At 41.0% G+C, this 26,377-nt stretch overlaps 1 protein-coding gene across 5 annotated transcripts in view; it reads right to left on the reverse strand.

The window, feature by feature from the left end:
- Nucleotides 1–824: 824 nt before the first annotated feature.
- Nucleotides 825–26,377, reverse strand: part of NACC2 (NACC family member 2) — a 127,168-nt gene continuing 101,615 nt past the window's right edge. For all 5 annotated transcript variants that reach the window (XM_020981868.2, XM_078149957.1, XM_078149958.1 and 2 more), the window contains 4 exons: nucleotides 15,665–15,829; nucleotides 11,967–12,072; nucleotides 10,990–11,087; nucleotides 825–8,421 (listed from right to left, as the gene is read on the reverse strand). In XM_020981868.2, coding sequence (XP_020837527.1) covers nucleotides 7,922–8,421; nucleotides 10,990–11,087; nucleotides 11,967–12,072; nucleotides 15,665–15,829 — 869 coding nt within the window. In that variant the 3' untranslated portion in view covers nucleotides 825–7,921. The remainder of the gene's footprint in view (nucleotides 8,422–10,989; nucleotides 11,088–11,966; nucleotides 12,073–15,664; nucleotides 15,830–26,377) is intronic.

The raw sequence follows: 26,377 nt of genomic DNA on the forward strand, positions 1-26,377 counted from the left end.
ATGAGAGCATCTTCTTGGGTTATTAATGTGGGTTAGAGGATTTTAAGCTGAGGTCCATTGACAGATTTGGGGGGGGTCTATAAATTTGGAGGGGAAATTATTTTCGCTATCCTCTAAAACCAAAATTTAGCATTTCAATTATGGAAAGAAAAAAAATCTTATTTTGACAAGAGGAATAGAGGCATCACCAGATTGCCAAAGGGGTCTGTGATTTAAAAAGAAAAAACAAAAACAACCCAGTTGCAGGATGAATTTCAGCTTCCAGGCAAAACTCAATTTTCTGGGCTGACAATACCAGGCTGTTATTCTTTCCCCAAACTTTTTCAATTCTTCCAAATGATACATGCTCTGAGGACTATTGTGAATGGTTAAAATGGAGAGAACAGAATGAGATAAGGACATTGCTGTTACCAAATTCTGAAGTGAAACACCAGTTAATAAGTGTATGTGTCCTGACTCCTCCAACCCATACCACAGAGCTTGGTTAACTGGGTGATGGCAGCACCGCATTTGTCCACTACAAGTGGACTTGTCCATTTCTCCATCTGGCTCTGCTGTTGGCAGCATCTTCCTTCCTGTCCTGAACCCAAAGTTGCAATAATATTCAAGAAGTAGTATTTTCCACTTTGCTTCCTCAACACTGTACTGTCCCCCCCACCCCAATTAACTCCAAAGCCCAATAACAAACTTGGGGCAAGAAGTTCTGGGGGCTGAAAGCCCATTCTCCAACAAAGGATACTCTTCAAGGTCCCTATTTTCTCTCCACCAAGTCCCTAGGAACGAAATAAAACCAACCACAGGGGCTTATAGCCCCAGAAGGAAGCTTGAATTGGAATCGACTTTATTATTTTGTAAATGTGAATTTTACAAAGCGTTTTACAATTAATGATCATATCCTCCTTCATGGATTTTGCATCTGATGGAGACAGCTATGAGCACACTTCAAACTCTCAGGGTTTCCTTGGTCGGCTGTTCAATGTCATTTTAGTTACTGATATAATGTGTCAGCCATGGCTAAAAAGTAAGACTCTTAACTATACAGAGTAACAACACATAAATACTGGTGAAGAAACAAAATCTTTTTCTGTTCTTTAAAAAAAAAAAAGAACAAACTAGCATCTTTTCTGGCTGAAATGTTACTCCATGGCACTGCGAAACTGCCTGTCCAGAGTAGGAACGATTTATTTCACTCAATTGTTTATTTTTTTTAACAGTCATGAATTACAGAACTACTTTACTACTCTAAACAGACTCCATTTTTTAAAATTTTAAAAACAACCATCTACTTTTTAAAGTCTCTTTTTTCCAAACATTCTGTCCAAAGGATTAATGTACTATTTGAGTCAAGTGCCATCCAAATCTTCAAGTCAAAAATATTTATACATTTATACTTAAGGTTTTTTTTTGTCTGCTAAAAATAGTATTGCAAGTTTTGGCCTTTTTTTGACATAAAAACCACAATTATGTGCAAAACGCTGACAATGGAAGCAACTGATCAGAACATGAGAAGGTTTTCCAATTTGAGTGCTTTAGATTTCTGCATATTTTTTTCCTTTTTTATTAAAAAAAAAGAAAAGAAAAAAAAACACTTTTCAATTTTAGAAACGTCTTGTACCCCGCCCTGAATATCTCTGGTATGGTAATACACACATTTGGGGCTTGCTCACTGACATAATGACAAATTTATACAGCAGGGACATTTTGAAACAGTAGTTAAAGCCCAAGACAGCTATGAACTCTCAATTCTGTGTTTACGATTTACTGCCAGTGGAAGCAAACAGAGGTTGTCTCTGCGTTTTCAGTTGGTTAATGGGCCATAGGACCTTCCCCACTTGCAGCAAGCGATTTCCATAAAAATAATCCATCTGAACAGAACCCGGAACGATAAAATGACTGGGGAGAGGCAGCAGGGCCTCATAGAGTAACCTATCGAGAAGGCTATGGTCCTTTAAACATGGGTTAAATAGGGAAGTAATTCCAAACACGATGGGCTGTCAAAAAGCTTAAGTCCCATCACAGCTCACCTTTAACACTCCTGTGGATGGATTGACAAGCCCAGGACTAAGAGCATCTGCCTTGCTTAAAACACCCCAGAGGGTTAGAAATACTTGGTCTCGGTGGGTCACTGGAAGCAACATCAAAGGTGCCCATGTGAGGTTCTCTAAACCCTTGGAGGGACTAGGAGAACAGAGTTGTGTCACTGTCCTTCTCTTGCTCTCCTTGATCCCCAGCCTTCTTGATCTCAGAATTTTTACTCAGCACCTTCATCACAGCACTAAAATATGAATACTTAAGAAAGAGAATCCAGGAAAGAAAAATAAAATAAACACACACTCAATAAGTTATGACTCAAAAGCCAGGTTATTTGTTTTTTAATCCCAACCCAGGCCTTTGACAATATAATAGAGGGAATCACAAAAGAGGTGATAGGCTGATGGAAAATATTTCCATCAAACACAGTTAAAGAGAACAGATTGGGGAGGCCCAGAGCACTGTCCTGCCTCTATCACACACACACACACACACACACACACACACACACACACACACACACACACAATCTCACAAGTAGGGCTCCAAAGATTAGCACTTCTGCTTTCATTTGCCACCCCCCCCCTTTTTTTCACAGATCCTACACCACAGATAAGCAGGAGAAGGGAAAAAAAAAACAACACCCCAAGAACAAACACAAACAGACCTCTCAGGCAAGACCAGAGACAGGGCAGAAAACAATACAGAGAATTCAAGTTCCGAGAGGACCTCAACACAAAGCCAGCAGTATCTGCTATATTTAATGGACAATTGTGATTTAGTGTTTGCTCACCATTGGACCATCTGTTCCCTCTGTGTTCTTTTACAACCTTGTGTTCAACCAAGAACTGTACAGGGGTCCAGCACATGGTGGGCCTAAGTGAGCAATGTCCTGACACCCTGGTATCAATGCCCTAGTGACTTTGGGACTGAGTTTTGAGTCCTTGATCACATCTACTAGGACAAGAGCAGATGTCTGGCCTACTATTGGCAACTGCATGTAACGTTAGCTCAAACTCTGTTCAGTCTTTTTTTGTTTTAATCTTATTCCTCAAAAAGGTGCTTGATATAATTTAGATATATAATAGAATATAGAGATATATTATACGCATATTGCTAATAGTCAAATGTAAGAATAAAGGTGCAGACATATCATAAATACTGAGGGTTTTTTTTCCTCTTTTGTTCTAGCAGATCTAGATAAATGCAGTTTCATATTCACATGACAAAGCAGCCCCCATTCTGGAATTGATAGTGTTGTAAACAAAGGAGAGGGATACATGGTCTGATTTTGAAAATATGTTTCCTTGGGGAAAATGATCCAAAAAATTCTAAGGCACTCTGGAAAGCCCCATGAAAGCCAAGGACTGCTTCGGTTTCACTTTACATTCAGTATCTTCAGGGATTGGTTTTCCTCAAAGGATACAATCATCATCCCATATACATTTTCAAACATATCATTCATTAATCCTCTACACACAGGAAACATTAGTGCAAAACACTCACCCTCACCCAGAGAAAAAGGGAGAGCTCAAAACCCATTCACATTTTTAAAGTTTTAACAAATTCTGTCTTAACCCAGAACCAAAAAAAGAAAAGGAAAAAAAGGAAAAGAAAAATGAAAAAACAAAAGAAAAACTAGGAAGTTGTGCTAGATATAAAAAAATAGACAAATTTTATCTGTGCAACCTACAATCTTGCCTGATATAACCACTATGTCTTTCACCTATTCTGCTCAATTCAGCCACTATTCATAACTACACAGCTTATCCATACTTGGGTCTCTTGACTGTGACTGCCATATTGGATTTTTGTTGTGGCAATTTCTTGATGGATAGAGCCTTTTTCATTCAACAATGATATCACATCTCTCAGTTCTGAATGTTTCTCAAGCAAAGCTCAAATTAAAAGTGCCATTGTGGCAGGGAATGAAGTGAAAAATCCTCAACTTACTCAAAAAATGAAAGGAAGACTGGATAGTTTTAATACACAAGGGACACTGCAGACAGGAGATGCTCCTTGGACTCCCACCCTAGAGGCAGAGAAGCTAGACTAACTCATTTCCTCTGACCTCAAAATACATGCCAGCCCAACCGAGAAGAAAGGACTGAAATTTTAATTTTACCATTCTTTCTCTGAGACATCAATCCAACATTGAACACTTCACATCTCCTAAGACTTTGACTCTCTCCACCCTCAAAGTTTCAGATTCCCTTCAATAGCCTCAAAAAATCTGGCCACAATAACCATGTATTCCCCACACATGTACAACAATAGGGATTCTGCCTCCTCAGCTTATGCAAGACTAAATTATGGCTGAGCCATACTTTGTCCATGTCTGGGGGAGTCCTCTAAGACTCTTTCCAAAAATGTATACACTCACTCAAAGGCTGGGACACGGAAGGAGAATGATAGCCTGAGTTCCTAATATGGCAGGCAGGGCTAATGATGTGAAGATGGTGAGCTGAAGTCTATTATGAGTACAGGCACTGGAACTGAAGGGCGATGTCTTGGCACCCCTTATGGACCCCTGTATGACTTCCTATCCCCTACGGCTCCATTGATGATGGGCAAGAATAAAGGTCCAGACCAGTGGACATTCAAGGGAGGGTGGGGCATAGGAGACTTCAGACAGAACATAGGCAAAAGTGAGGATGCCAGCTCTGTTGAGAGTGATTTAAGCTGGTTTCATGACCTCCACCATGCAAAGTGGGGAGTGGAAATAATGTTCAAGGGCTTCAAAGGAAAATGTGAATCCTGTTTAAAAGTCATCATATGTTTTTATGGCAATGCTAGGATAAAGTAACTTCTTGTGCTGAAAAGGCCCTCTCTTCTAGGGGTACGAATCTTCGTTCATTTTTGGTGGGGTAGTGGAATCTGCAAAGGAGACTTCAGCTTCAATGGGAATATCAGGGAAACTGATGCATTAGACCTGAGGGGGTGGGGTTTAACAAAGACCCCTGGATGACCAAGGTGTCATTTGTCAAAACTCCCTCTTCCCCACAAAACCCCTGACAGAATCCACTGCAGAGACTCTGGGAATGGAAATGTATAACTGCCTAGGATGGGAGCTGAACTACAAACGTGTGTGTGTGTGTGTGTGTGTGTGTGTGTGTGTGTGTGTGTGTGTGTGTGTGTGTGTGTTGTTTTTGTTTAAATACAGAGGGGTATCAAGTAGGGAAGGGAGTTTTAGGGCAGGCAGGAAGGAAGCAAGGAAGCATTTATATGAAATATACAAATAGTTTCAAGTATCTGGCTAAATAAACAATGACCCAAGATGGGAGAGCTGCCTTCTGGAGCCCCCTTTCACTGGGGTGGGGAGTAGGGGAATGCCCCCCTCAAAAAACCCAAAGCACTGTGATCCACAAAGGAAGAAGTCACTCTGACCAGTGACCATTTGTGTAGATGTTGCACTGGTTTTTTTTTTCCTTTGCTTTTAAAAAAAATTAAATTGCAAAGTGAGCATATTTCAATCTCAGAAAATTTAAAACAAAAACAAAAATAACCACTTCTTGCATTGCCCTTTCACAACATTCTGACCACCCCCCACTCTCATCTTAAACTCTAAAAGCATCCCCCCAATGCTACAGTACTAAGCACCAGTTTCATACCAGTGAAACTGCCTGGTATTTCTTCTCTACAAACACCATGGACTCCACATTGTCTACAACACAGGTAGACAGTATGACCAATCCAGCTTCTGCTCATGACCCTTTCCCCATTTCTGAATCCCACACAGCTGGACATAAACCTACACCTAGACAGCCATGTGGCCTGAAAGCAGAGATTACGATGGAGAGGAACTACTGGCACATATTGAGCACTGAATTCAGTCAAAAACCAATCTTTTCAGGATCCACTGTCCATGGTGGTGGTGGGAAGGGGGTAAGAAAAAAGAAATGGTGCCAAGAAGAAATCATGGGGTGGGGAGTGGGGATTTTGTTCTCCCCTACCCACTAAGACTCATGGATCTCTCCACTGAGCACAAGCCCCAATTCACTGTCACTACTTGCACAAGCACCTACACACATTCCAGAACCCCCTTTAACCTAGGGGGTCTACACAGGCAAAGGATAACCCTGCTCCTTGGCTAAACATTCCCAGGAGGGGCAAGCCATCTGCTCTCTACTGAGAGTGCCAGCAATGGAAAACCCTCTCCAAATGGAAATGGAGACAAGGATTCATCATTGGACAAGGAAAATGGCAGAGACACATTTTCCTTCACCTAAACCTGACCCTGACTTTCCCCAACCCTGGCCCCTGCCTCCAGGTCTGGCCTCTTCCTCCTGCAGCAGAGGTCATGGAATGCCATGTGGTCCGGCTTTCACCAACAATTGATAGTTTGGAAAAAGCTCTCTGCCTGTCAAAGCCGAGTTGTCACGTCTCCTAAATGGGGCCATGGCCATATTTCATGAAAAAAAAAGCAGACACATCTATGCCTCATTCCCAAAAATTTGGTCTATTTGGGGTATAGGGGAAGGAAGACAAAGAAATTGGGAAATGAAGTTTTCCTTTCAATCAAAGAACATAAGGTCATACAAAATTCAAAGGGTTCCAGGATAGTCACAAAACAATTCCACATAAAAAGGAAGGCCAAGAGATGGACAATCCCTTTCACCCCTGCTCTTACTTACTACAGGAGGGAGAGGGAGGTCCTCTGGAGTTCATCCCCTCACATTAAACTCACTCTTGAAGAGATCATGGGAGCTCCAAGTGAACCCTAAGAAGGGCCAAGCCTGTAACCATACCTCTACCACCCAGCTGACTCATCATGGCTCCCCCCAACTCCTCCAGGGTGACCACTACCGGGCAAGCGGCCCCTCAGATTCATGAAAACGGGGTTTCACATGAGCGATGTGGAAGAGATAAAAGAATGCACAGTTTGGGGTGGGGGAAGGAGTTAAAGCGAACTCAGAGGACTATTCACTGAGGGCTATATTGAGTGGTACCTCATTTAGTAGGAAGAGAAATAGGGATCTGATTGGGAAGGGAGGAGAGGGGAGGAGTAAGGACAATGGGATGTCTTCACATATTCACATACACCAATCAGTGCCAACCAACATCTCCTAACACTCCCATACCAATAATACCCCTACCTCCCCCATACCCTGCTGCTGTGACCCCCAAAGCACATACATGAGAAACACAAATATGGAACCATGGCTAATCCTGACACTGAAAAGAGTCTCAGTTGGGGTGGGGGGAGAACACAGGGGAAAAAAGTTCGGGGAGACTTCCTGGGGAAAGCTCTCTGCCTCAGCTCAGCCTGCCCATCCCCAACCTCCATACCCCTGATACACGTAAAGACCCTCAAGGTGAGGACCACTACAAGTTAGGAATGGAGTGTTAAGTGAAGAGTCTCCAGTCAAATCACCTGCCAAGTCCTGTGGGTCCTTGAGCTGCCAGACATTCTCTGACCATCCAAAAACTTTCTCCTCCTGAGTGATGGCACAACCTTCTGTAGAGTAAGGAGGAATTAACAATGGCTTTAGTTCTGCGCTGGGAAGAAAAGGGGTGGAAAGGACCTGGGTGCAGAAACAATGGGAGGGGATGTCTCAGTCCTCCTTCACCCCATCCCCTTGTAAGGAAGGGGAGAAAAAAAGCTACAAGTTTAGAGTCTAACCTCAGGAGTATTAAAAAAAAAAATTGCCCAGGAACTCTCTTAAATAGGCCGTCACTGACCTAATCATTTACAGTATAACGAATGCGATTATTTCCTTCATAAATTTTAAATACAAGCAGAATAAAAATCACATTTTTTTCAGGCAACAGTAGCAGTTCAGTAGGTAAGTGGCTTGATCACATTTTTTTTGTATTAGTATGCATGCAAGCAGCTTTAGTATTTAGATCCCTTATAAGTCACAATTTTTTTTCTTCTCTTTAGGTATCTTTACAAAGTCCCTCCATAAGTACCATCTTGTCTTCTCACCGGTGTCTCCGGCCTGCTGGTGCTGGCAGGACCTTGTTCGAAAGATTGGGGAGTGCTTTGGCTATCCGAGGATAGGGGCTCTGGCCCAGCCACCTCCTGAATGACTGAACCGGCCCCATCTGCCTCTTCACTTGGCTCGAATGGTGGGTTGGAAGCACTGCTCAGGTCTACATTGACCGTGTTAGTTCTCAGAGCCACAATGGTGGCGGCATCATTCCGCCGCTCTGCGTAGATTCTCTGCTCAAATACCTGGGCTGTGGTGGCCTGGAACTCAGGCTCCAGGGGGACGCCGGCAGCGGTGGAGCCCATGACGGTTCGGTACATCTCCATCCCCTCAGGCAGCATGGACTTGATCTTGGGTAGCCACCGTTTGCGAACTCGACGAGCATTGGTGCACATGTCTGCAGCTATGACATTCATCTCACTCTCCTTAAAGCTTGGGGCAAAATTCTGACAATATACTGCAAAGACAGAGAGAAAGATAGCCAACAGAGGTCAAAAGAGTTAGGTGGAGACTCAAGGGGAGAAAGCCACATGTACCCAACCCCCTCATATGCCCTCATGAGGCATACCTACTTTAGGGCAACCAAAAGTTCCATCATTACCACTTAGAGGGCATTCATACACGAAATCCATTTTGTTCTTAGTTATGGATGGGGATATAGCAGAGGATGCCAAGGGAATCACAGTGTATCTCCCCAGTAGGGTTGAATCAGTCCCTTTAAGAAGTAGACTACATAGGTAAAAATTCATTTCTCCATTATTAAGGGTCATCAGTTTGGTTTGCGGGCCACCTCATCCCTCCCAGCTCTTAAGGAGGTTGTTCCAAAGGGGCATGACAATCTTCTTTAAGCATCCTTCCTTTCTGACATTGCTGTTCAGTTTGTTCAGTCATGGCTGACTCTACATGACTCCTTTTGGGGTTTTCTTGGCAAAGATAATAGAGCAGTTTGCCATTTGCTTCTGCAGCTCATTTTACAGAGAAGGAAACAAGCAAAGAAGTGACTTGCCCAGAGCCACAAAGAAAGTAACTGTATGAGGCTGGATTTGAACTCACGAAGATGGGTCTTTGCTGAGTCTAGGCCAGGCAACTCCTTGCTGTTCATATCTGAAATATGGCACCACATGAGGAGCCAGGAAGTTTAAATCCTCCCTCAGACCTAAGTAGTTAAGTGACTGTCCAAGACACATAATCTTTTCTTATCTGTCAGATGAGAGGGTTAGACTAAATGGCCTATAAGTTTCCACCAAGTCTAAAAACTTACTAGCCAATGATATCCATTTATGTAATTGATGTTTTTTTTAAAGGCCTGACTATAATTAATTAGCTCTGTCAATTTCAGTGTAGTAAACACTACTGAAAATTAGCATGATGAGACACCCCCCCACACCCCTCCGCAACGGTGCATTCCTGATCCACACTGAACGCCTTCCCAAGTGAAAACTTCACTGGACATTTTACTGGAAAATGTTAATACTTACCTTTTGGGGAGAGTTTCTGGCTATAATTAATTGACAATGGAAGGAGATAGTCAAAACAAGGGCAGAGAAAGAAAGAAAAAGAGAAAAGTTCTCTGAAATTTTGTTTGGACACCAGCATGTGGTCTCAATGTGAAGAGGCCAATGGAATTCCAATCAAGACTCTACATTCCCAGACCTGACCACAGACTTACAATACAACCTTGACTAAAATCCCTGCTAAACCCTTTGAGGGCAGAGAATGCTGTCTTATTTATCTACACATTTCCCTCCGGGCACAAGAGCTTGGTCTCAGTTTCCTCATCCAACTAAGGGGGATCATATCAAGCTCTCTCATAGGTTTGTTATGAGGGCCAAATGAGATGATAGATATGAAAGTAATTCAAAAATTATAAAATGCTAATAATAAAGAGGAAATACAGTAAGATCCCTCCCCACTCCTATGACTGAAAAATAAACTACAAGTTACAAAGAGGAAGCATTCTGTCTCCACCCCTAACAAGTTAATTATCTGTCAATAAGTCACTAATTCTAACTAAAATCATTCTTAGCCTAATATAAATTTCTATTGTTAAGATCCATGCCTCTGTACATAGTCCCCAAATTATTACTCCAAAATTTCTCGAGTATTATGAGTTTTAGATTAATTACTATCAAGTGCCAATCAAGACCAAAAAAATTTACATTTCAGGGCATTTTAAAAAATTAAGGAGTATATATTAGCTGTTCTGACTGAAAACAGAAGTACATGGAAAAAAAAAGGTGGGGGGGGTGGAGTTAACTGGCTGATCCACTGCAGCTTTCTCATCTTCAAGTAGGCGGGGAGGAGGCTGGGCAAAGGAGGCAGTCTACCACCCAGCAAGGCCGAGCTCACTGCCTTTAGACTACCCCAGTCCAGGAATGAGAGAGAAGATGGCCAAACAGATGGCAAGGACTTAAAATAACCACAAAATGTAAATAGGGGGGTTTGTTCAAAAAGGAAATTAAATCTATTTCACATATTAAAATAGTTTTGCAGCTGAAATCATCAAGCTTGGAAACCCACCAAAAAAGTTAACACCTTGAGACCTCATTCTGGAGACTGCTCCTTTATCCTGTTCCACCCACTTGCTGAAAATGAATGCTTCACACATTCCCCGGAAAAGCCTCATTCCAGGGAAGTGGATCAGCAGCTGACATTATCAGTCACTAGGAGGCCAGGCTGAGAAATGCGTACACCACTACTTTGAGCCCAAAAGCCTTCCTTAGGAACCCTTCAGAGGTCACTATAACCAGCTACCATTCCCATCCCCACACCAGAAGGGAAGACAGATGTTGGAAGAGGGTCCTACAAGTTGCTTGTTTCTAAGTGGGAGCCTCCTGTGGAGGCTCTGAGGGAAAGGAGTCACAAAACAGAAGTCTTCAGGAACCCAGATCAAACAGGAGTTATATACATTGATGGCACAGTCCATTACCCGGAGGTAGGGAATATTGTTTTGATCCTCCCCTCCTCCCACCTTGTCTGGGGACTCTTAACCACCACCCTTGCTCCTTTAAATCTTAGACCTTACATTTCACGGCATTAAGAACTCTGCTGTCCAAAGGTTTCCGGCTGGGATCACTAGTAGAAGAGCGGATTCCAGTCCCACAACTATTGGCTAGTGTATTCCTGCAGGAGAAAGGAGGGGGGAAAAAAAGATGAAGGTAGCAAATACTTTTAAGACTCTGGATATAAATCCAAGTCAACTAACTGCATTATAATCAACTCATTATTTGTTATCCTCGATAACACAAAGGGGAGTACACAGAAGGGTGGAAAGGATCACTGCCAAAGTCAAGCAAATATTTACTGCTGGAATGCTTCCTATAGGGATTGCTTCTCTGCACATTTACCTTCCTAATCAGAATCTTACGTTGGCTAATATGAAAGTTAGTTGGCAGTTCTCTGAGTTCACTCTGAATAATGCTGGCAATATGGATACAGCTCAATCACTAAGTGACCGAAGAAGCTAGCCTGGGATTAAGCTTTAGTGGCACATAATCTTGGGCAGGGAATCAGTACAGCTGGATTCTAGCTGCAGCTTTGCTACTCAGTGATCTGTGTGTCCTAGGGCAGGGGTATCACCTCAGCCATCCAGAATCAGATTAAAATGTAAGTGGAAAATGCTTAACAAAATGCAATTTTAAAACAAAATGTTAATTTGTGGTTTTTAAGTCACTGTCTCCAGCAAGGATCGGATTGTATGAGTTCGACACCGCTGCTATAAGCAAAATCATCTTTCTGTGGATCTCAATTTCACCGCCTACAAAATGCCTACCCAGTGGCTAACCCTAACATTCTGAGATTATAAACTTTTAGAAAGCAATAGCTGACATCTTTACAAAGGAAAGGAAAAAAGAAAATGAAAAGAAAATCTTCACTAACTGAAAATGCAGAAGGAAGGAACTGTTCAAAAACACTAAACAGTGTTATAGAAAACAGGTGGGGAGGAAAAAAAACCATAAAACTTTAAAAGGCCCAACCTGGGCCTTACCCATCTTCTCATACCGATCAAAGAAAGTAGCAAGAAGCCGTCTCAGTAAGACTTTGTGTTTCACACCGGCACAGAGGTGACAGTTCATCAGCTGACCCCGTGTGATGTAGACTCCAGAGCCTGTAGCCAATTAGAACATAAGGTAAAACCCTCAGACTTAGCCCTTCAAGGTCAGGACCTACCAATCTCCACTCAATGAAACACCATGATGCTCTAACACACAGTCAACTGAAATAAGAATTTTGAAGTGAGATGTAGCAAGATCTTTTTCATCCCATTAAGAGTATTGATTTATAGCATTTTTTTTTGTGGTGGCAAAGAACTGGGAGTGTCTTTCAATGGGAGAGTATAACTGGACAAATTGTGGTATGCGAATGACTAGTGGAGACAATTGCAGAGAGAGAGAGAGAGAGACAGAGAATTTCAAAGAAACCAGGGAAGAATTTTATGAACCGATGTAGAGCATAGTAAGTAGAAGAAGAAGATGTACAATAATAGCAATAAATGTAAAGAAAAACATCTTTGAAAGGATTAAGAACTCTGATTAGCAGAATGACTAATCATAATCCCAAGACTCATAATGAAACATGCTACCTACCCAGTGCTCATGGGCACTAGGTTAAGACAGGGACAGATTTTGGACATAGTCAATATGGGAATATGTTTTTGCTTGACAACTCATATTTGTTGCAAAAGGAAGGAGGTAGGTAGGAAGGAAAACAAAATAAGATTTGTTAATTTTAAAAAAACTTAAAAACAATTTTACCTTTTGAAGTAATACCTACTTGATGTTTCCTCAGTTCTTAACCTTCCCCATCAAATGATGCAAACTTTGGTAGTGATACGAATAGAGGAGGATTCTCCCTCTTTTGGTCTTACACAAAGATGAAACCATGTCAACTTGGAAGCAAGACAAAGAAAATCTGGAATTCAACACATGGATCTTCACCACAAATACCGATTATTGGATAGTGGATGGACATGGACAGACATCAGAAAGACCAATCAGATGTCTCTTCAGGACGTCCCATGACCCATGGTTCCTCTGGCACCAGATTTGATGGGGATGGCACTACTGATCATTCTCCATGACACTAACCCAACCCTCTCAGCTCCTCTCACTCCAACTCCCCAGGGCAAAAATAAGTTCTACAAATTTATTCAGGGCTCTGCCACTGTGGGACCATGAACAAATCCTCCTTCTTGAAACTCCCATCTGTGATTATATACTTATTTCATTCTCCTTCTCTGATCACTCCTCCTTTGTTTCTTGGTCTCCATTGTCAGTTTTTCTTTCCTCTCCAACCTGATCCTGATGGCCATGCCCACCAAAGTCTTGATCTGGTAGTCTGTTCCTCTCTTTATATCAACCATTTCCATGTGTGCATCTCTCTCTGCACATGCTCAAATTGACATCTCCAACCTTGACCTCTCTCCTGAACTACAATTCTGCCAAATGTTCCATCTTAACATCAATGCAGCAATCTAACCAGGCACTCTTAACTAAGTGGTCACATCAATATAGGACATCCCCAACAAGAAACTAAATTATGCTTGCTTATAATCTCTGCTTTCTAACGCTAGTGGGACACTACTGTGATATGTTCCTTTCCATATGCTTCCTCAAAAGTTAGGATGACAACCATCACTTATAAGGACATATTATTGGCTAAGTTAATTACTGAAGGACATTTCTCCTTCAAAGATGTTGGCTGTGACACAGTTAAGGGCAGGTTTATCAGGGCTGACATTCTACTTGCCAACTTTTCAGCCATCTGGAATTCCAATCATCAAGGTATCTAAAAATCTCCTTCAATCTGTCTTCTAATTTCACTCAAATAATCTGGTCATCTCTGGAATCACAGTGAATCAGAGCCTCAAAAATAGAAACCCCACTAAACATGAGCACTTGAATTTTTTTCTCCTTATGAAAGAATTCTGGTGGTTGGAGGGGAGGTGGGAACCTACAGGGTGAGATGGGTTCAAAATTGTGGGCAGCAGAGCTGTTGTACAGAGCCCTGTCTTCCTAGTCACCAGCCATGCCATCTCTCTTCTATAGGGCTACCCCTGCTAATCCATACTGGTACCTGGAGAATCCCTCCTATTATCTGTTTTAACTGTAGGGCCCCCTAAAGAAAATGACTAAGTTTTCATTATTGATTATGGTGTGAAAAATCCTAGGTGGCTAGAACATCTCTGGCATAGTGCTACTAAAAAAAAAACCACCCCCTTATGTGTACTTCACCCCTCCCCCCACCCCAACCAGGCAGACATCCTTGTCACTTTCATTAAATTTGAGAAAGTAATTAGTTTGCTATGGTTTCTTTGGTAACCAAGATCTTCCCAGCTCACACCAGCTGACCCAATCAGATATAGCAGAGAGTAATTTTTGCTTAAACACACAAATACAATAAATACACATACAGTCCAACAAGCCAAAGAAGCTATTAATTGAATAGATAGTAATCTCCTCACTAAAGGATGAGAAGCAAAAAAAAAAAAAAGACAAAATGTTACTGGCTGATTAAAGGTTGTTGCTGTGAAAAATCACTTATTCCACATTTTCCGTTCATAGGAAAAGAAACTTTATAAATTGTACACTAGTCCAGTATGAATATTCCAACAGAGAAATCAGTGTTTCTAATCTCTAGGCAACATTTAAGACAGGGGCTGGGCTGAGATGATGGGAACTGGCCCAAAGCTAAACTGGAGAATTTTCCAGAAATGAAAAACCTTCCAGTATCCTGCAGACCCTGCTAGATGTGTGTACCTGGGCAAGTCACCTGCTTCTTGAGCCCTCCAGGTTGTTTTCTAACACTCTTAAGCTACCAAGGAATTACTACTGTGGATCAGAGGAGGATATTTTCAAACGAGATGAAATAACAAACCTTCCTCTGCCACTTTGAGGATGAGGGATTTTTTTTTGGGGGGGGGATCATTGGTTGACACATTTGACAGATGCAGGGAACAGATATTTTAAAAATAGTTTAACACAGACAAGTTTTCAGATGTGAAAGGGTTAGAGAGATGATCTTTCATTGAAAAAGCTTAAAGATACTCCATCTCCATCAGACTTAAAAAGAAAAAACAGTTTCAAACACAGAAAACATCATCCTGGGCAAAGTGTTAATATACTTTTAGATCAAATTATTGCTAGTTTTCTTAAAAGAAATCAAATTTCTCAATCTGCCTTTGCTATTACAAAACCTAAAACCATTACCCAGAGAATGCAGTAATTTGACACTTAGAAGTTGGGGTGGGGGTAGGGGGGAAAGAATCATAAAAATACACAACATGTTTTTGTCTGCAACCTAAATTAAAATACAATTGTGATGCAGCTCATACCAATCAGGAAGAATACAAGCCGGGGGAATTCAATTAAAATGCTAAATTAATTCAATTGAATAACTTCTCTTAATGACACATTCTTCTAAAAGGAAATTAAGGGAAATTTAAGATGTTCTATCCTTTCTTTTTTTTTTTTTTTGACTGATTGGTGATGAGTACATTGTTCACTGCTCTGAAGAGAAAAGAAAATAAAGGGACATTTGCACGCAATCTCTAAAATTATAGGGAGGATTCGGTTTTCCTCCTCTGCTTAGCATTTTGAAGGTATGGGGGGGGGGTGGGGGGTTTGCATGAATCTGTAAGAGGAAGGAGTCTATGGGCACCAGGGTGGGGTAGAGGAGGCAGACACCCGCTGTGGCATTACCTGCAACAAGCTCCAGCTTCTCGCCAGGGTCACCCTCTGAGTAGAGCTTAGAGTGGCAGCGGTAGCCAATTTGGCTAATGAGGCTTGCGGGAAGGGCTACCAGGTCTCTTCGGATCAGGACACAAGAGCGGCTCTCCAGAGGAATCTGCTCTGGTTTCTCTTGCACTAGGGGGAGAAAAGAAATTATAAATTTTTTTTTAGGTTAGTCTAGTATGCTTTCAGAACCTAATGCATCCCCAAGAAAACCATCGTAGGATTATCTTTCCTATGGTCATTTTTCCAGTACACAAAGTGCTTTCATCCCTATCTACACCCTGATGCAGGGATTACCTCATCTCTCTTCTATTTTTCTAAAGATTGGGAATCTATAGTACAGAGGTCTCTTGCAGAAGATGATATTTTGAATTGATGGTGGAAGTAAATCTAGAACCCAGTTGAGAGATTTTTACATTTTGGAACCACTCCCATGGCTGAGAAATTCTGGCTTGGCTGGCCCACAGAAGAGTGACTGTCACATGAAGTGATACTGAGTTAGAAAGGTACAAGTAGACCTTAGTGCTACCAGTCTTTAAGGGGTGGCTTAAATGGGGGCACTGGGATTCTAGCTCAGGAGGTGCTTTTCATTTTTTAAACCTCTATCATAATGATGTCATTTTGCTCTTCTTCCAACACATAAGACAACCAACACCACCACCACCATCCACCAACCTTAGTATTTTCTAAGTATATATCTACTTTCTCCCTTATCACATATTGTACTGTTTTCGAATTGTTTCTTGTGAAACCTTCTGAGTCTTTTTCCAACTAGACTTGTGGGTCTTCAAGGGCAGGGTAAGATTGGGTCAGATCTTTTCAGTTAGTAAACAGCTAGCATTTTTAGAGCACAGCAGATGATATTTCATTTTACAAGGGTAGGTACCATTAGAATCATGATTTTATAGATGAGCAAACCTGGGCAGAGACTCGCCCAAGTCTAACACTCCATTCACCACTATGCAATGTAGCTGCCTCATCATCCACCCAATGCCAAGGAATTGAATTCATTACAAATGCTCAAAAAAGACAGCTTTTGGTATGTTTGTTAAAAGCACATCTGAAAAATATTAAAGGGTTATAGTCATTATTGCCATTTTTATTACAGATTGATTGAATGAATTTAGCTGAGGAAAATGGGTAGTGCTCTAAATCATCAATGAATGCTCTCCCAACTCAAGGTTACCAATCCCATCAGCTTCTATACCAGGCAAACATACCAGCAGCTCCAATTCTCCCTCCTTCCAAACATATCCTCCCTGTGCTGCAGCCCATGTCTCCAATGGGTAAGACTGACTCCAAACCACTTGGCTTGGGAAACAAAGCTATCATTCCATTCCTTTCCAAAGTGCCAGCTCTGATATTGAAGCAAGAAGGGTCAGGTATCCCAATAGATGGACACTTGCTTTCTGGCCCCCACCCCCATAATTGTCTCATTATGAACTATCCTTCAACAGATGAGGAAATAAACAGAGTCTGAAATAAAACTCCAAATAAAGCTATAAAATTAGTTCTCATACATTGTTTGAAAAGGAAAGCTTAATAGAATAACAGCAGTTATTCCTTTGTCCTCTATCCTTGCTGTTATCTTTTCTATATGCTTAAAAGATTGTTGCTAGCTTCTGAAAACATAAATTACATATCAACAAAAGAATGCTAAAAGGAAGAGATGTGTTAAAAAATTATAGCAAATAATCTTAAAATAAATGAAGAAATTTTCCTTCCTAGAGGGGTAGCACCATGTAGTAGAAAAGGCTGTAGGAGTCAGAAAATCCAGGTCCAAACCTCAGTGACCTGGGGCAAGAAATCATGGCCTCAATTTCCTCATCTGTAAATCGACTAGACAAACTATAAGGTTTCTTCTAGCTTTAGGCCTATGAAGGCTAGATGGGGGGTGAGAGGCAAGGGGTGAGCGAGCTTTCAGTTTCCAAGTTCAGCTGATGGTTTGCTTGCACTATACTGGTTTTCTTTGTCACTATAGAAGGCTCAAGGGGGCTGTGTTAGGGTGGCAGAGTATTTCGTCCAAGAACAATTTCAGTGAAAAGAATCAAGGAAACAGTACATCACACACACACACACACACCCGTGTGCGCACGTGTGTGTGTGTGTGTGTGTGTGCATGTGTGTATGGCCACTGTCAATGAGCATTGTCTCAATCTACTGACTTTACTTTGTATTGTCTTGAAGGAGATGACAGGTGAATTTTGAAAAGCAACATTCAGGAGAAGAAGAAAAAAAACCCCATTAACAATCTAAAGCCAAAGCCCCCTCCAACACCTAAATCTCAAATCTGTCATCAGATTTTAATCTCCCGAAAAGTTTTGGACATCTTCTAACCCTGATACAACTTGTTCTCCTGTTTCAACCAACACCACAGACAGTTTCCCCTTTCTTTTCCTAGCTTGCCACATAGTAGGGATCTACATCACGAGTTACCACAGTCCTTCTGCTCCGTGGCCACAGGCTCCAGCTATGCCTCATTACACTGTGCTCCAGGGATCTCCATACTCCAGCATCTACCAGGGCTGGGTCTTCTGCTCCGATGTCTCCAATTTCACTATACGATCTGACCACTCCTCAGCAGTTCATTTTCACTCTTCCACCTGAAGTTATTCTCATCACCTGGAATAATCATCCTCTCCCCTCTGTACCTACCTAAGCTGTACTGTTATTTAATGAATGGAGTGCTAGACTCCTCAATCAGAAGACTTAGATTCAAGGTCCTGGTTTTGTGATTTTGTGGTCTTAAACAAATCACAGTATTTAGGCTTTCAGTCTCCCCATCTGTAAAATGGGAAGGAACGTTGCACTAGATAGGGGAGTGGGGGGAACCTTCGGTCACAAGGCCATGTGTGGCCCTCTAGGACCTCAAATGTGGCCCTTTGACTAAATCCAAACTTTACGGAACAAATCCCCTTAATAAAAGGATTTTGTAGTGGAGGGGTGCACTGGATGATCACTAACACTTCTTGTAGCTGTAAATTTGTGATCCTATCCAAACTGGAGACAAGAACATTTAACAGTACCTACCTTTGTAGGGCTACTGTAAGGAGTATTCTGTAAGTTTGCACAGTACATATGGTATAATGGGCATCATTACTTATCTCTCAAGGCTTAGCTCAGGCTCTTCATCCTTGTGAAAAACCTTTTATGAACATCTTCTAGCCCACATACACCACTCTAACTTCTAATAATATATCGCCTTTGGCATTTGTTGTCTATGTGGCATAGGTTAGAGATCATGTGGTATAGCAGATAGATAGCTGGCCTCAAGGCAAGGAGCACCTATTTGATTCTGACACTCAGATAGTGTGACCCTGGGCAAGTCACGCAACCTCTCAGTGTTAGAGGCAGAAAAGTAGCTGCCTTGTATTCAGACTAAGTTGACACACCTGAGATTTTCATACCCAAGAAATTGTAGGCCTAGTCTCTATTCTTGTAGGGCACAGGTAAGGAATTAATCATGACATAATGGTTTCATATGTTGGGACCTTTTCCCATCTACCACCCCAAGTTACATTGTTTCTCAAGGAAACTGAATCCTATCTCTTGTTTCTGTAATCTCCCAACAAACTCTCTCCTGTTTACTCTTCCTCCCTCCCACTCTGCCCCACCCCCCTTCACATGTTGTTCAGGTTTTTTTGCAGTTATATCTGAATCTTCGTGATCCCCTTTGGAGTTTTCTTGGCAAAGATACTGGAATGTTCGCCATTTCCCTCTCCAGCTCATTTTACAGATGAAAAAACTGAGGCAAACATGGTTAAGTAACTTTCTCAGGGTCATACAGCTAACAAGTGCCTGAATCTGGATGTAATCAAGAAAATGAGTGTTCCTGACTCCAGACTCACCACCTACCTCCACTGTCTCTCATCCATCCCTCCAATCAAGTAGGATGATAGGCACCTAACAACGATATGTTGAACTGAATAAGCGTTATCAATGGAACAAACCTAAAGAAAATTAATTGTTTGCCTTATTTTTTTTATTATTGTCCTTCGACAGTAGATTTCACTGCCTGATGCCTCAAACCCATGAACAGACTGAGCCCTAACCCTGGCAAACTCTTTGGTTAGATGTGCCACTGGGTCATGAGGAGACCAAGGATGAGAATGTGGATGGGTTGGTAGAGTCCCGAATTCAGAATGCCTCATCAAGCTGCCACTTTCATAGATAAAAAAGCAGGTAGATGAAGGATATTACTGAAAACTTCCCAAGGATTATAGCCAGTGGGTTGTCCTTCACTGAAATCTTCATGCAAAGACTAGAGAATTCAGGGGTGGGGAACCTGGGGCCACAAGGCCACATGTGGCCTTCTAGGTCTTTGGACTGAGTCCAAGGTGTGTCCCCTCCCCCCACTCCAGTCCAAGTTTTACAGAACAAATCCTTTTATAATGGGGATTTCTTTTGTGAAGTTCAGATTCATTCAAAGGGCTGCACTCGAGTACCTGGAAGGTCACATGTGGCCTTGAGGCCGCAGGTTCCCATGCCTAGGATGGTTATAGGTCATTTTATAGAAAGGATTAGTGTTTAGGTATAAAATGGACTAGAAGGCCTTACAATTTAGTGATTCATAGATTCAGTGATTCCACAAGCCAGGAAAGTCAGGAGGAAGTAGTGATGATTAACCTGGTCATACCTCTAGCCAAGTTTTTTAATTTGTCAGCCTAAAACAATCAAATCCAATGAGCATTTATTAAGTGCTATTTATTTATGTGTAAGAAACTGAAATAAGAAGAACTGGGTTCAAATCTCAGGTCTGACAGTTACTGTATAGGTCTATCACTTAATCTCTTTCTAATACAATCCTATAAACACTTATAAAGTGCCAGTTATATGCAAAACAACTCTCTTAAAGAGTATCCCTCCCTTATAAGGTAAGGCAAGGCCCAGAACTGATGTAAAGAAAAAGAAGCCAAACTAGGAAAACAATATGCACAATGACTAAAGACCAGGTAAGTGGAAAGAAAAAAAACCAGATGACATACTGCAAAATATCTGAGACCAATCCTGGTCGCAAGGAAAGGACCAGAAAATGTCAGAACCTCTCTTTCTTTATGAGGGCAGGCTTTTAGATATGTCGTTTCATTTTGCTGAGCTGTTTTTTCCTTGTGTTTTTAATTCTTCATTATAAGGGATGGTTCTATGGAATAGGCAGTAACAGAGTGGCATTTACATAAAAAGGGGGGAGGAAAATACATTGAGAAACACAGGTGACTTAAAAACAAAAAAGAATAACAATTCATTTTAAAATAAGCATGTATTATGGAGGAACAAATTAAAATGGAAATTGATTTGTGTTATTTTGATGACCAAACTTGGTCTCAAAGAAATGATAAGAGAAGGCACCTCCCTATTCAGAAGTAGGGGATGATGGATATGGAATATTGCATTTCTTATGAAAACTCACTGATATATACATGGCCTGCAACACTCTCAAGGCATGAACCAGATTAAAATGTAAACTGAGAAATATTTAGCAAAATAAAACAGAACATGGATAATGTTAATATATAGTTTTCTAAGTCAACATGCTATCTTCAGGGATTCTTATGTACATACTAATTTAGTAGCTCTGGCTAATATCTAACTTTGACACCACTGTTCTACATCAATGAAATCATAAAATACAAAGGGTGAACGAGGAGGGCGGCTGGGTTTGGACCCCATCTATGTGAAAGGAACTGGGTATACAAAGACAAAAGGAAAAAGAGATCCTGAATATGCTTAACATGATTGCATGTGGATAGCCCATTATCAGACTGCTTGCTGTCTTTTGGTAGGGGGGAGAAAAATTTGGAACTCAAAATTTTACAAAGATGAATGTTGAAAACTATCTTTACATGTAATTGGAAAAAAAATAAATGGGGGGGAGAGGGAGAAGAGAGCCTGCCCTCAAGAAGCTTATATTCTACTAGTGATGAGGAATCGAGATGTATTCATATATTTCAAGAAGGGATAGAAAAAAGACAGTATCAACAAGTGGGGATAGGGAGTGGGGAAGGTAAGTAGAGATCAAGAGGGAAGCAGTTAGGTGGCACACTGGATAATGTGTTAGACCTAAAGTCGGAAAAAACATGGGTTCAAATCGAATCTCAGACACTAACTGGGATCACTCGGTCTGCCTTAGTTTCCACATCTGTAAAATGAGAATAATAATAATGTTGGGCCCGGAGTTAGGAACACTCATTTTTCCTGAGTTCAAATCTTGTCTCAGATATTTACTAGCTGTGTGACCCTAGGCAAGTCACTTAACTCTGATTGCCCTCAGTTTCCTCATCTTTAAAATGAGGTGGGGAAGGAAATGGCAAACTATTCCAGTATTTTTGCCAAGAAAACCCCAAATAAGATTATGGGGTCATGAAAAGTTGGGGACAACAGAAACAACTGAATAACAAAAATGAATGTTACTATTAATTCTTATCATTATTTTCTGTCTTAGTGCAGAATCCACAGGAAAGGGTAAGCTACAAAAGCAAGCAAAGGTCACTCCATCTTCCTCTGGGTATTTGCAAATCAGAGCATGAAGAGCAAGCTGGGGAATAACCCTTCCCTCGGGCAGGAAAGGGGCCCTACTCACTCCTGGGGTTTGCCCTGTTGCTCACTCAGAACACCTTCTGACTTCAGGCCTTCTAAGCCCCTCAAAAGCACTGTTACTACTAGAATAGTAAGAGCCTCCTACTTGTCTCCCTACCTCCAGTCTCTCCATTTCTCTGGAGAGAAATATAGCTACCAAAATCTTCTTAAGAAACAGGTCCAAATTCGGCCTCAGACACTTAGCAGCTGTGTGACCCTGGGCAAGTCACTTAACCCCAATTGCCTCAAATAAAAAACAAAACAACAAAACTTTCATTGGCTTCCTTTTGTTTCTAGGAATATGTACAAATTCTTAAACATGCAATTTAAGGCCCTCCAGTCTGGCCCGTCTATTTTTCCTACCTTATTTCACATTTCTCCTTGGCATACATTCTATGTTACATAATAACTAGATGACTAGCTGTTCCAGACATGCCATCTTCCACTACCTCCTCACAATCACAAAAGTGATCCCCTATGTCCAAAATACACTGTCTCCTCATTCTCCTTTCCTCCCACCCCATTGCTAATCCTTCCCTACTATCATGCATTTATTATATCCATATGTATTTATATATATATATTTCTTTGTGTGCATATTTGTCTGCTCAACGTAGGCATTCCTTGGGAGTGGGGATTATTTTTTTTTAACTGCCCCACCTAGCACAGTGCTTTAATACATGTGTGTCAAATTAAACTGAAATTTTAGGACATCAATCAGCCTTCAATAGGAGCTTCGTTTAGAGGCATGCCTTGATGAAGATTTGTGTATAGAAGAATAGATTCATAGGAGCTGTTCTTCATTTCTCTCTACTTTGGCATAGTAGGAGCTTAATAAATGTTTAAATTATACAGACCTTAAGGCCTATTCAGGAAGCTCTTAGGGAACTAAATCCCCTATTTCCTTGTCCTTAATCTCTTTTGCATAAACTAGAGTACAGAAACAATGGCCTAGCCTTGGTTGAGACAGCAGATTTCCTGAATGTCAGACAAATCAGTGTTTCTGGTGAGTATTTTTCATGAGGGCATCACTGTATTAATTCTCCCATTTCATAGTCCTGTATGGGATGGGAAGAATAATTTCTCTGTCTTCCATAGTAAGTCATTTGTACATTGTTTCCCCCCATTAGAAAGAATGTCCTCTATGAGGACAGGGGGTATTTTTGCTTTTCTATGTAGCTTCTCACTTTGTACCTAGCACACAGTAAGTGCTTAATAAATGCTTCTTCCCTTAGAATTAACAGGACCTAAACCTTCCTGTTGGATCATTAGTGTACCTCTGTTTTGGATTCTCTTTGCCATTTAAAAACAACAACAACAAATGTTTTCTTTGCACATATTCTAACAAAGCCTTTTATGAAATATATTCCCTTTTTTTTTTTAATTTTTAGGCAATTGGGGTTAAGTGACTTGCCTAGGGTCACACAGCTAGCTGTATCCACTGTGCCACCTAGCTGCCCCTATGAAATGTATTCCTAAATAAAGATATGATTATTGATTAACATAAAGGAGTAATGTATGCCATTATTTTATCCATATACCTATCAAGCTACCTAGCTAGCTAAGTGTCTGTTTTGAGTCTAGGCTTGTGGAATACCTTCAAAAACACACTCCAATTCATGTTTATGTTCTAGAAACAAACCCCTGCTTTTGATTACACTGATCCAAACGGGAGGAGGACCAACTGGGACATTTGCAGACTTCAGCAGCATTTACTATATTAATTATGTCTACTCAAGCAAAGTGATAGGGATCAACCAGCAATTGAAAGAGGAGAAGAGAGAGGGATACAGGATCTTTAAAACCTTAAGAGTTACTAGGCCTGCACAGGGAACGAGAAAAGAAAAACAATCAAGATGATATTTTAAAACATAATTACCCCTCCCCCTTTTACTCCCCCTGTACAGCATGACATGATTATATATGCAAACGAGAAGTACTTTGTAATGCTGATATGCAGTGACATTTACATAAAGAATTTTCACCAACAGAAATAATTCCCAATTTACAATGATGTACATCGGGATGATTTTTTAAACAGTAGAAGTTGTTTGCTTCCCACATGCTCTTTTTTTCCTCTTTCCTCCCCCTACCCCAGCACCCTTTTTTCCTTTTTTCTTTTTCTTTTCTCTCTTTTTTAGCAGAACCAGAGACTGTCAGATCCAGAAGAGAAACAACAACAAAAATCTACATTCTATTTCTGCTTTTACCATGTGCTGGATACAGCCAGTCGCTAAAAATACTCTAAAATTGAGTTGTAGCTCATCTGGAAAGGTGCTCCATATTTCTTGCATACTCCTTTCCCCTTTCATTCTTCTTCCTATTCCCTCTCTTCCCTGGCTTCTCAAACAAAAATAGATTCCAAAGCACTTATGATTAAGGAAAAAAAATGCTCTGCGCATTCCTAGGTTGCTATTGTAGGCGGTCCCAGCTATGGGAATGAGGAAACATTCAAGTGATTAATATAGGGGTTGGGGTCAGACTGGAGGGAAGACTGCTCTGTCTCAACAATAATGGATATGAATGAATGTTTCCAGGACCATTCCAAAATTCAAACCATCGTCATAATAAGGCATCTTCTACTTTTGGAGTAAATTCTAAGGATTATATTCTGAGCAAAAGATCGCAAACATCAAGTCCATCTCATGTGAGGACAGAAGGGAATCCTAACCATCATTTCTCTGCTGGAGATACACACACACAGTAAGTTTTTGAGAGCTGATTTGAACTCAGGTCCTCCTGACTCCTAAGCCAGTGCTTTATCCATAGCAACACCTGACACCCCCCACTTTTTTTGTCCAAATGTCAACATTCTCGTTTTTTTAATCTCATTCACATTCCCTGGTTCACTCCACTCCTGGCTTCCTTTGTAAGCCTAAGGAGAGGCCCAGACACAGGGGAGGAGACTCTCTACCTTAGGCACAATGACTGTACTTCAGTGATTCTCATCATCACTTCTTTCAATCCTGATGCCATCTCCTGGATACCTTAACCTATCCTAGGTACTGTAAGAGATGCAAAGAGTATGCCCACTGAGCTTATCAAATGTGAGCTCCTTCAGTCATCCGCCATCTTTTCCTTCCTTCCCCCCCTCTCTTTCCCAAGGGTAATCCTGTATCAATTATATATTACACGCCTCTTCTCCTCTCTCTCTTATACTTTCAAATTTCCCTTCTCCATTGGCTTCTTCCCTTTCAACAAGCATTTATTAAAACCAACTTGTGCCATGGACTAGAGAGAAAAACTCAAAAATGAGAGAAACAGTTCTTGTCCTCAAGAAGCTTACATTTTATTGAGGAAGAAACCGAAAAAATGTGCATTGCAAAGTACATACAAAATTGGGGTCCTGAAGTGACAGGAGCACTAGCAACTGAGGAATTCAGGATACACTTCTCATTTGCTTCCTCCAATGCCCCCATGACCTCAATACTTAATCTCAGTTCCCTTTGCCCTATTCTAATTGTCATATACTTATTTATACTAAGACCACTTCTTGTTTTCTGAAGTCCTAGCTTTCAAGTGCTACTAACTATGCTTTCTTATCTTCGCTCTCCTAAAACTTCAGCCACCACCTTTCCTCTATCTCCTTTATTGGTTCATCTCCACACCAAACCTAAAAATAGGGGCTCCCTACTTCAAGATTTTGTTCTAAACCAATTTCCCCAAACTATTCTTCAGTGATTTCACTTTTTTCTAATTCCAGTTTCTTTTGTAAGCTATAATCCTCCATTTTCAACTAAGTGTTGAAATTTTCCAATGGGGTTAGGTTCTACCATGCCTCAAACTGATCACATTAAAAGTTATTTGAGGGTGCAAGAGGTACGGAAAACCTGGGCAAAGGCACAAAGATAAAAATACCTATGATAGATTAAGGAAATGGCCAGGGGATGCTCAATGAAGTAGAAGTCTGAACACTAACCAGTTTAGCCATCTGAATACCAGATTTTCAGAAGAGCCAGATCCTTTAATTCTTTAACATGTTTAAAAAATAAAACAACCAATAAATTGAACGTGCCACCTACGTTGACCCATGACACTTAGAGTGAAGGAACTTCACTCCAGCAATGAGGATCACAACCTATTATAAGTGGGCTTCGAAGGATTGCT

The sequence above is a fragment of the Phascolarctos cinereus genome, unplaced genomic scaffold (genome assembly GCF_003287225.1).
Source record: "Phascolarctos cinereus isolate Bilbo 61053 unplaced genomic scaffold, phaCin_HiC Scaffold_2;HRSCAF=192, whole genome shotgun sequence".
In the NCBI taxonomy this organism is placed as follows: domain Eukaryota; kingdom Metazoa; phylum Chordata; class Mammalia; order Diprotodontia; family Phascolarctidae; genus Phascolarctos; species Phascolarctos cinereus.